Genomic DNA, 12,140 nt, shown 5'->3' with positions numbered 1-12,140 from the left:
TATACCTAAAGAAAATGAAAATATTTAACGCCTTAAATATAATATTGTATCCATTGTATCTCATTTTGATTCACAATACACACACGAGTAATTTTTACACAGAGTAACAAATTCATTGCTTAGATTTGTTACACAGAATATTCGAATACTATAAAATAACTGACGTGTCAAAAGTGCTTGTAAACTGAGCCTACTTGAAATAAATGATTTTTGATTTGAATATTGGATCGATGTTTAGCTGTTCTGGATGAAGAATCGATTCTTTTAGATATTTTTTTACACAGATTTCTTTTAAATTTAGAAATACTTGCCAATGAAATTTGACTTCCTCTTTTAGTGAACTAGAGGTTGTTAACCATTTTGCCATTTAACTACTCAAACAGTCTCTTTCATTATTATCAACCTATATTTGGCTCACTGCTGACGGTTAGGACAATAGTTCACCACGCTGGCCTAATGCATTGGCAGACTTCACACACGCAGATAATTAAGAAAATTATCTGCAGGTTTCTTCCCGATGTTTTGTCCTTCACTGTTTGAGACACGTGATATTTAATTTCTTAAGATGCACACAACTGAAAAGTTGGAGGTGCAAGCCCCGGACCGGATTCAAATCTGGAATCGGAGGCAGAGGTCATATCCACTGGGCTATTACGGCTCCGTCTCTGTACATGATGAAAACGATTACAACAATAAAACATCGATTCTGTAGGAAAAGATTTTTTAGTGGCAATAGGTCGTTGAAGCCTAGTTCTGACTATTTTAGTCGAGCACGAAAAATTTACCACCCTAAAGTTGTTCGTATTCGACTAAAACACTAAAGTAGTCTGTACGGCCTAGAATTTTGATCTTCGACACATGGGTAATAACTAGCAAGGAACGTCCCTTTATAATTAGTCCGAGTACGTAGTAGATGTAATTTTTGACACTTGTTTGTCGTCTGTGGGAGTCTAGATAAAAAACATACTTAAAGCCGAACGTAGAACCTCCTCCTTTTTGGAAGTCTGTTAATAAAGTGACCACAGAACAGAGATCGCTAAAAGCTAACGCTTTTAGCAATAGAAGTAGCATAGGGGCGTGGCCCGCTTACACCCGGGTGTGCGGAGCTTCGCAAGCCTATCCACGCATGTACTAGCAGTCTTGTTTCGTTGACTGACACGTTACGTCCTGCGGTTGTCAAATTCGGTAAATGAAAATAATTAAAAACTATTAGAAAAATGCTGTATTGTGCCGTTTTGGAATACAAAAATGATAGCCGCCACAAACATGTATCAAATTATGGTGTTTCGTACCATCGTTAAGACGTATTTTATTATATTTTCATTAAAATATGAAAAAATAATTTTACTCAAAGTCACAAACTAAAATAAACTTTAAGGGAAAAGTTCGATTTTCTCGATGATTCTGTTGACACCAGTGGGCATACATTTGCTGCGTCAACAACAACAACAAAACTATCGTAGATCAAAAATATACAAAAATGATTTTATTGCAATAATTCTTCTATTCCTAATTAAATGTATTAATTAGTAATATTAATAATCCTTGTTATTTTATATAATAATAAATAAATATACGATTATTTTATTGATTTCAAAGCCAAAGGTTTCAATTGAAACCAGCATATTTGTTGAAGTTATTGGCAAGTTTTAATATATGTTGACGTTAGAAAAAAGAAGTAGTTTAAACGTCACATTGTAAACAACTCTAGAATAAAAAGCTACATGTTATATCTAATATGAGTTTCTTTATTTAATTCAAAAGGCTTAAAGCTTAAGCCATCAGGTTATGGACCTTCAGCAAATAAGGTAAACATGAGTAATACCGATAATAAAAACGAAAATACTCTAGATGTTGAGAGATCGCGATTTTCCTATACGATGTCGAGTCTTCCGTGCATAGAGAAATTGGACGGATGCATGGATTACAGTACGTGGAAGTTCCAGATGGAACTTCATCTAATTCATGAAGATCTATGGGAATATACGACGACAACACCAACTGATGTACAAGGTAACAAAAGAGATCAAAAGGCTAGAGCTAAAATCTGCTTAATGGTAAAACCACATTGTTTAGTACATGTTCGTCAAACAAAGACAGCTAAAGAGGCATGGAATGCTTTAAAGGATGCGTTTGAGGACAAGGGTCTAAACAACAGATGTAGGTTGCTGTCAAGATTAGTTAGCATGAAATTAGAAAATTTCAAATCATTACGTGATTATGTGATTACCATAATGACAGTAGCACAACAGCTGCGTGATTTAGATAAGCAGATTGATGATGAATTACTAGCAGCCTTGATACTACAGGGCCTCACTGAAAAGTTTCAACCGCTGAGGATGACGATTGAAAATTCTAATACAGCACTCACTACGGACTACGTAAAATCCAAACTGTTCCAGATGGAAGAGCATTATATTCAAGGAGAGTCTTCTAGTAGCACAAACGCTTTAATTTGCCAAAAACCAAATACAACAAAAAAATCTAAGAACGTGGTCAAAAAGATCAAATGTTTTATCTGCGAGGGTCCTCATAAGGCTAGAGAATGTCCTATGAACCCGAAGAAAGGACATGCTGCTGCAGCACTGGGTGTACGGCAGATAGCCACGGATGAGAAGATGGAGTGGATCCTAGACTCAGGAGCGTCAAATCATATGACAAGCCAAAGGGATTGGTTGAATGAGTTTGAGTCGTGTGAAAGACGTATGGAGATTGCGTGTGCGAATGGCGACAGAATGTACGGTGAAGGGTTTGGTAATGTAGTGAGAGGAGGTCTGAAAGTTAATAGAGTTATGCTTGTAACTGCTCTGACGTGTAATTTACTGAGTGTAAGTCAGATCGTACAGAGTGGAAATGTAGTTGTATTTTCGAAGAATGGTTGTCGAGTTTTGAAAGATGAAGGATGTAAGATAAAAGGAGAGGTTTCTCATACAGGTGTTTTGGAAAATGGTGTATTTAAACTAAAATCCATATTTCAGAATCAAGCTTTAGCCTCGACTACATGTGCAGACGTGGAGTTATGGCATCGGAGGATGGCGCACCTAGGAATACGAAATCTTACTCTACTTAGAGATAAACTGGCAACTGGAGTTAGTTTTTCTGATAAGACTACAAATTTAGAGTGTGTAGCTTGCTTAACAGGAAAACAAACGAAACAACCATTTCAGAAAAAGTCTGCAAATCGAGCGAAGCAAATATTAGGTTTAGTTCACACTGACGTGTGTGGTCCAATGAGTGTCGAGTCATTAAATGGATACAAATATTATCTAATCTTTATAGATGATAAGACACGTAAAACCTTTGTTTATTTTCTCAGAAACAAGAGTGAAGTTTATGAGAAATTTAGAGAATTCAAAACATTTGCAGAGTTGCAGAGTGGACGGAAGATAAAAATTTTGCGTTCAGATAATGGTACTGAGTTCGTTAATAAGAGGATGAACCAATTTCTGTTGGATAGTGGGATTACTCATCAGCTCACGGTAGAGTACACACCTGAGCAAAACGGAGTTGCGGAGCGCGCAAATCGAACCATTACAGAGAAAGCTAGGTGCATGCTACAAGAATCGGGTTTAGATAATAAGTATTGGGCTGAAGCTGTCAATACTGCCGTTTACTTGAAAAATAGATCACCTACAATAGCAGTCAAAAATATGACGCCAGAACAAGCTTGGAGTGGTAAAAAGCAGGATCTGGGCATAATTAGAGTATTTGGCTGTAGAGCGTTCAAACATATTCCGGATGTGTTACGTAAGAAGTGGGATCCGAAAAGCATAGAACTGATTCATGTTGGTTATTGTGAAGATTCGAAGGCTTACAGATTAATCGAGCCTAAAACTGGAAGATTACACAAAGCGAGAGATGTGGTTTTCTTTGAATCAGAGAGATGCAATAACTCTAATGCAAAAGATACGAAATCAGAAGAGATTCAAGTTATAAGCATTGGAAATTCTGACGTTACAGAGGAATCAGTTGAAACTGAAGAAACAGAGGTTAATTCAGCGCAATCAGAAGCAGAGGCTGATGATAGTTTTATATCTACATCTGATATGGAACAAGAGGTATATACTCAAGAGAATATATCAGAGATTGTGACAGAAATAGAAAGAAGATATCCATTAAGAGATAGAGTTCCTAAGGATTATTCTGATTATGTCACGTACAAAGCTGTTAAAGATATCGAATATCCTTTGACTGTGAAGGAAGCTTTATCTAGAGAGGATAATCACATGTGGAGAGCGGCAATCCAAGAGGAGATAAAAGCATTAAATAAAAACAACACTTGGACTTTAGTGAAGCTACCCACAAGTAAATGCAACTTAGTTGATTCTAAATGGATATTTAGAATTAAAGAAGAGGCGGGGGGAAAAAGATATAAGGCTCGCTTAGTTGCAAGAGGCTTCAGTCAAAGAAAAGGAATCGATTATTTCGAAACTTTTGCACCTGTGGTTAGATACAGTTCCTTGAGACTGCTTATAGCCTTGGCGGCGAGATTAGGACTTCATATAGATCAAATGGATGTGAAGACAGCTTTTCTTAACGGACGTCTAGAAGAGACAGTCTATATGAAGCAACCTGAAGGTTTTGAAACGAGAGAAGGATACGTCTGTCGTCTAAACAGGTCGTTATACGGTTTAAAACAAGCGCCAAGAGCATGGAATAAGAGACTCAATGGGACGTTAGAGAGACTTTGTTTTCTTAGATCCAAAAATGAACCATGCGTTTATTTTAGAGGTAATAAGCAAAATATAATTATTCTTGCTATTTACGTAGACGACATGCTTATTTTTTGGAAGGATGAGCAAGACATGAAGAAAATCAAAGAGGAGCTAACGTTGAGTTTTGAAATGAAAGATTTGGGAACTGCTAAGCTTATGCTTGGAATAAATATAACTCAGGATAAAGATGGGATAAGTCTTGATCAAGCAGACTACATAAGAGAGGTAATTCATGCATATGGAATGGATGATGCAAAACCAGTAGTTACACCTGCAGATCAAGGACAAAGGTTAGAGAAACCAGGCCATAATAATGTATTGCCTGATGTACCATATCAAGCACTGATTGGCTCACTTTTATATATAGCTGTGTGCACGAGACCAGACATAGCACATACAGTGAACAGTTTGAGTCAGTTTAACGGATGTTATGATAATAATCATTGGATAGCGGCAAAGAGAGTACTCCGATATCTAAAGGGAACAAGATCCGTCAAGCTAAAGTATTCTAATGTCTTACAAAATGAGATTATAGTGGGATATGCGGATGCTGACCACGCAGGAGACAGCGATAGAAGATCATATTCTGGTTCAGTATTTCTGTCTCAAGGAGGAGCTGTGTGCTGGAATAGTCAAAAACAAAAGACTATTGCACTGTCAACTGCAGAGGCAGAGTATGTAGCCCTATCAGAGAGTGCCAAAGAGGCTGTATTTCTACGTCGATTCATTACTGAAGTACAACAAGAAGCCTGCGGTGCGATAACTCTACATACAGACAGTCAATCTGCAATGGCTATTGCTCAAAATCCTGTACATCATCAGCGCACCAAACACATTGATGTGCGTTATCAATTTGTCAGAGAGGCGATTGAAAATGGTGAAATTAAACTTGAGTATGTTGAAACCTCACGTATGGTTGCTGATATATTTACCAAACCGTTAATGAAAGGTAAATTTGAGTGGTGTGTAAAAGGTATGGGATTAAGTGTATGAGTGCAAATGAGTGAGAAACTTGCGAATAAGGAGGAGTGTTGAAGTTATTGGCAAGTTTTAATATATGTTGACGTTAGAAAAAAGAAGTAGTTTAAACGTCACATTGTAAACAACTCTAGAATAAAAAGCTACATGTTATATCTAATATGAGTTTCTTTATTTAATTCAAAAGGCTTAAAGCTTATGCCATCAATATTTTATGCTTTTAATATCTCCTCTAGCATTCAGTTTATCAGAAAACTGCAAAACATTTTAAAAATATGATTCCAATGTATATATTATATTATGCTTTATATAAAATAAGACGAAAAATAGACCAAAAAATTATTTTTATTTTTCTTGTTTTAGTTCTCCTGAAAAAAGTGTAATTTTGATTTATGTTAGTTTTGAATTTAAGCAGCTGCCATATGTCATTTGGCTATTCATTTAGGGATGTCGATAATAATATATCGATATTTTATATCTACTACTATTATGATGACACGATAATGATGAAATTTTCGAAAATTTTTTTTAGGAATCCGGAGAAGAAAAAAATTAATCGAGGCGACTAGGAAGCAAAATTTGTTTTATGCAAAACCGCATTGTAATTTGTTCCAAACATTTTACGCAGTCAGACACGTTAATGTAAAGTGGAAACAGAAGATATTTTGTAGTCACGGCAGTGCCAAACAAAAAGATTTTTTTTTTCCAAAAGTCGTATTCGTGTCTTTTAGGATACAAATAAAGTGACATACTTAAAGTGTCAGGAACGTCAAGTCTGAGTATTTGTAATTGACCTATTGACTACTAACGAGTTGGAAAATAATCTACTGGTAACATTCATCATGAAACTCATTATAGTTAAATAGGAAATAATTGAGTTATTTTCTGCAAAAACCGACGAATTAAAAAAAAATATACTATCGTGTTTTTTATATATTTAGGAACTATTTTTACTTTGTGGAAAAGAGTGAATCTGTTAATTGTTTTGAGACAACAATAATAAATAAATTTCAACTCTAATATAAGGGTAACATATCTCTTTTTTCACTAAATATTAAACAGCCAATTAAGTGAAGAGTTTATCAGTGTGATTAGTATTATTACACTATAAATGTGTCTGTAAGGCCACGCCCCCGGGTATGCTGGTTTCAATACAAAGAATTGGCACTTTATAAATCTAGTTACTTCTTATATCTGTGAAAGTGACAGTCTGCGGCGTGTCTGTAAAGTTAAAGCTCTGTGATGACTTCCTGAGTAATTATGTTCCTTGGTGATAACCGTGATAACACTTACAGTGACAGTTTACTTTGACGTTTGTATTATTTCTGTATTTTTTACTAATAACTAATCTGTGGTGCTGGTGGTCTTTCAAATCAACATGGCGCTCAATCTTACTGTTAAAGTTCATCCCGTTGTTTTGTTTCAAATAGTAGATGCATATGAGCGTCGAAATGCGGATTCACACCGGGTCATTGGCACATTACTGGGTAAATAATTATTTAATGTTTGAAAACCTCAAACAGTATAGACGCAATAGGTTTGCCGACTGAGCAAGTTAAGTTAACCTTTAACGGGTTTGTTTTGTTTCTCATGGTTTGCCGTGTGTTTTCAGTAAATATTAATAGACAGAATGGTAATACAGAGTTAGTAATTAGAAGATTCCGTGGTTGTTACGGTACATTCAGGAGGTTACTTTTGCGTTGGCACTCGGCAGGTACCCAGGACAAGGGGGTGGTGGAGGTGACGAACTGTTTCTGTGTACCGCACAAGGAGCACGCGGACCAGGTGGAGGCCGAGCTCAACTACGCCATGGACGTGTACGAGCTCAATAGGAGAGTCAACGCCTCAGAGAATATTGTTGGTAGGTTACAATTTACTTCACTGACAGTTGATACTGGTTTTGCTCTACAAGCGGACGCGGACAAAGTCGCGGTATTACCTCCTCTATCATGTAGTGAAAATCCCATTAATATTGGTTTAGCTGTCAGATGCCTTAATAACTCATAATAAGTAAGTTTTGTTATATATACACTGTGTCCGCCACCCCTACATTAATGTATCCAATACTAGAAATCACATAGCTATATCAAGAATGAGCTCAAGCAAACTCACACGCTATCAAAAATAAAATTAAAATTGATAAAAAAATTTCAGAACATCCTGTTTCATTCTGTTTTGGAAGAAGGTAATGAACTTTGATCTAGTTTCAGAAATTTTGTTGTTTCATACCTACATACCTACTATCTTTGATACACCCAGTCAGCTGCAGTGCCTTTACTAGGGCTGTTGATAAAATATTGATATATTGAAATATCAACATTATCATTTAAAATTAGTTATAAGTATTCATTATTAATATTTTTATGGATGATGTATCAATACTTGCGCAGCAATGTTGAAACGTAGATATCAATACTCGATATTCTTAACAAGTTCTAATTTTATTTATTTCTTGCAAATTATTTAAACTAAAACATTATCAAACATAATCTACTGTACTTTATTTATACTTTATTAGGTTTTTCATATTTTATTTAATTGCATTTTATCGAAAATGTCATTGAAATAACTAAATGAAAAGTAATTTTGTATAAAATAATACTGTATTCAGATACTAGACTACTTTACCATCAGACAGAACTTTACCGCTCAAACTGCTAAAGAGATACTTAACTATATCTACAGTATGGTCTGTGTTTAGTAATGAGAAGTTAAAAAGAGAGGATACAAAAAATTACTGTCTTGTGGAAGTGCAGCGGATATGTACATGTTTAATCATATTAATTTACTTGTCAATCTAGTTACTTAAAAAAATAGTGCAGTTTAATAAATACAAGTGTTTAAATTTTTTAAGATTAAAATTGATTTTGAAATTATCAAAATATTGAGAATAAGATATTTTAAAAAATAGCAACAGCCCTAGTCTTTTGTGGTTTCATTTTTGATAATGCTGCTCGCCCCCTAACCCGTAACTATTGTCGGCATTGTCCAACAATAGGTATGGTGTCTTATGATCGTTTAACGCAAGGTGATTGGGTCTTAATAATTCGATCATTCGGGTCACGGGTCTTTCGTGTTTTGTGTAAACTAGTAAAAAGTATGTAGGTAGGGTGGTAACGAGCCACCGTCAAAGTCTCCCACCAGCCAGACCTGGACCAAAACCTCAATCGGTCCAACCAGGGTTCCATTCCACTTAAGTTCATGCAATGTTTGCAAGCAAGTGGAATAGGAAAGACTGGCGACATAAGGGTATAGGATTCCCAAGTGGACTTGTCAAGATATGGGTGGTTGAGTGTGACCGTCGGCGCAGGCTGGTGGGCGACGGGCAACGAGGTGACCAACCACTCGTCCGTGATCCACGAGTACTACTCGCGCGAGTGCCGCGAGCCGGTGCACGTGACGCTGGACACGGGGCTGGGCGGCGCGCGCATGGGGCTGCGCGCCTACGTGTGCGTGGCGCTGGGCGTGCCGCGCGGCAAGCAGGGCTGCATGTTCACGCCCGTGGACGTGGGCCTCACGCACTACGAGCCCGAGGTGGTGGGGCTGCAGCTGTGCCAGAAGACCATGGGCGCGGGCGGCCGCGCGCGCCAGGTGAGCGCCTTTGAATATATCCTGGAGCTTCAAACGTTTCTCTTTTACAAATTATTAATAATAATTAGCGGACGCTTGCCACTTCGTCCACGTGGAATTCAATTTTTCACAAATCCTGAGGTATCTATAGTACAGTATAGACAATTTTCCAGTGAAAGTTGGAACTTGAAACCTAATTAGGTGAACGAAATCCTTTCATAGTATATTTATATTTCCAGGTGCAGCCCCTGGCGGACCTGGCGCAGGTGGCGGAGGCGGCGGCGCGGCTGTCGGCGCTGCTGGAGCAGGTGTGGAAACATGTTGCGAGTCCCGGCGGGGCTGACGTGCGACCAGATGACGTGTTGTGTGAAGAGAAACAGACAAATGTCAAACCAAACAGCACGCCTGGAAGTATTGATATGACTTTCATTGCATTGGGATGAAAGAGATGGAACTGGCACTACTGGTCGATATTTTATCTACTTTGGTTCATGAGATTTGTCGTCGGTCGCACGCTAGGCGTCTGGGTACCTTACAGAACAATGATCAATTGATCACATAAACTTTGACACGTCATGTCTGTCGCCCCAGGTGCAGGCGTACGTGGAGGACGTGCTGGCGGAGCGCGCGGCGCCCAACGACGCGGTGGGGCGCCAGCTGCTGGAGCTGGTGACGGCGCTGCCCGACCTGGCGGCCGACTCCTTCGCCGACGCCTTCAACTCGGGCGTCAAGGACTTGCTCATGGTGCGTGCAGCTCTACTGACGTACACTTTGTTCTTAACCACTGAAACACTTCCAGCAAGTGACAGGCTATATTTCATCCCCAAAAACACTGTGTGGGTGAAACCACAGGGAGTCGTTGGTCAGATGTAAAAATTTAATGTTTTTTTTTATTTTGTACTAGCGGACACCCGCGACTTCGTCCTCGTGGAATTTAGTTTTTCACAAATCCCTCGGAAACTAAAAATTTTTCCGTGATAAAAAGTAGCCTATGTGTTAATCCATGCTATAATAAATCTCAATACCAAATTTCAGCTAATTCAGTTCTGTAGTTGAGGCATGAAAGAGTAACAAACATTCAAAGCCATCAGTTTTTGCAAATCTCGGGAAACCATGGATTTTTTTGGGATAAAAAATCCATGGTGTTATATACTAGAGTTCGAGGATTTGGAATACAACATCTGACGACCCTATTCCACTCTTTAATACAAGTACAAGATACAACTTCCAACTTCCAACTGTAGATCAATCGTAGTCCAGAATCATAGCCAAGTTCACTAGTTTCGTGGAGATGTCACGTGGTAACTCCTCCAAAATAGATCACCTCAAACTCTTCACAAACTCGTCTATATAAATAGATGAGTTTGTGAAGAGTTTGAGGCGAGATAAACTTCGCCACCAAGTATAAACTTGGTGGCGAAGTTCAAGAGAATTCTCGAAATGTTTTAAGGTCGAATGTCAGTGAACAATTGATTCCACGAAATTGTAGATACCTCCAAGCTGGTGTTAACTATCTTGTAGGCATAGCTGGGCATTAACTAGTTAATCCGTTAATCGTTAATTAACGAAGTTAACATTTTGATTAACGGATTAACTTTTAAGTTAATTTTTAAAAATATTAACGGACACGTTAACTTCCGTTAATATGCAGAAGTCCGTTAATCGTTAATCCAATGCCTACTATTTACCGCGCGACGCGAAAAACAGCTTCAGACAAGTAAGAAATGATGAATGATTTATTTTTCAAAAAAATCAAGAAGTTGCTATATTTATGTTAAATATAGATAAAATCAACAAAAACAAATTATGGCACTTTTCCCCAGTGCTCATCCTTATTTTTCCAATGGTGATCTCACACAATCATATAAAAATGTAATATTACACAGTCATATTAACGAATTAACGATTAACGTTAACTTGCGTTAATTCTTCCGGAATGTAGCGCTTAACGTTTAACGAAGCTAACTTTTTTTGTAGCGGATTAACGATTAACGAAGTTAACTGTTTGATTAACGGTGCCCAGCTATGCTTGTAGGTGTATAACATTGCCAACAAGGCCTGCGTACCAGTAGTAAGGTGCCGTGCCCGCAGGTGGTGACGCTGGCGCAGCTCATCAAGACGCAGCTGCAGCTCAACGAGAAGCTGACGCTGCTCACGTCGCAGTGAGCCGCCCCCCGCCCGCCCCGCGCCGCCCGCCCCCGCGCTCCGAGACAATAAACATCTGCGGCACACTCGCACTTCTTTCATTTGCCTCTTTTTATTTTAGTTAACATTTCTAACTTTGATTCCTGAAAATAAATTGACAGAATTGGGTGTATAATTGTAACAAACCTGCTCACGTGATTACGTCATACGTCTTGATTACGTCATAACTTCATAAGAAAAATGTATGAAAAGGAGATGGCGTATTTTCCAAACACTGTTTGCCCCAGAAAAAGAAAGTTAATGTGTCACAATGAAACTTTTACCTTTGGATTGATTTTCCTGTTTAGATAGCGGCTATTGGTCGAATATCAAATAATAACTATTGGTTGATTGATTTTGAAACCTCAGCTATTTGTTAGATTTTTTTTTGTTAATTGCCTTACAATTATTATTTGAAAATAATAATTGTAAGGCAATTTTAGTACATTTATGTAATGAAGGTGGTGTCAGACGGTTCAGTCGAGTGAACATTCACACAAATGAATGCTTCATTTTTCTTTCATTCCATGTTCGTACGACTTACTGCAAATGATAAAGAAAAGAACATTCATCTGTTATTTACTTTAAAAATGTCATCGGGTGAAGTCTTGCGTTGAAATTAATCCATTTAATTCCATAAACATTGATAATTCTTAAAATGTTTCAAAAACTGCAGCGTACAGCGTCTGCTGT

The 12,140-nt window shown here is 37.8% G+C and overlaps 1 protein-coding gene across 1 annotated transcript; it reads left to right on the top strand.

The window, feature by feature from the left end:
* The first annotated feature begins 7,023 nt into the window (after positions 1-7,023).
* On the top strand, positions 7,024-11,497 carry LOC112055449 (eukaryotic translation initiation factor 3 subunit F). Its single transcript, XM_052886291.1, has 6 exons — positions 7,024-7,180; positions 7,408-7,554; positions 9,004-9,284; positions 9,503-9,571; positions 9,855-10,007; positions 11,355-11,497. Exons 1-6 carry the CDS (start codon positions 7,072-7,074, stop codon positions 11,427-11,429), a joined length of 834 nt encoding a protein of 277 aa, XP_052742251.1. The 5' UTR covers positions 7,024-7,071; the 3' UTR covers positions 11,430-11,497.
* Positions 11,498-12,140: the final 643 nt, after the last annotated feature.

Source organism: Bicyclus anynana, chromosome 16 (genome assembly GCF_947172395.1).
Source record: "Bicyclus anynana chromosome 16, ilBicAnyn1.1, whole genome shotgun sequence".
Taxonomy (NCBI): Eukaryota; Metazoa; Arthropoda; class Insecta; order Lepidoptera; family Nymphalidae; genus Bicyclus; species Bicyclus anynana.
The sequence above is the reverse complement of the archived record's forward strand: the minus strand, read 5'-3'. Positions and strand labels throughout refer to the sequence as shown.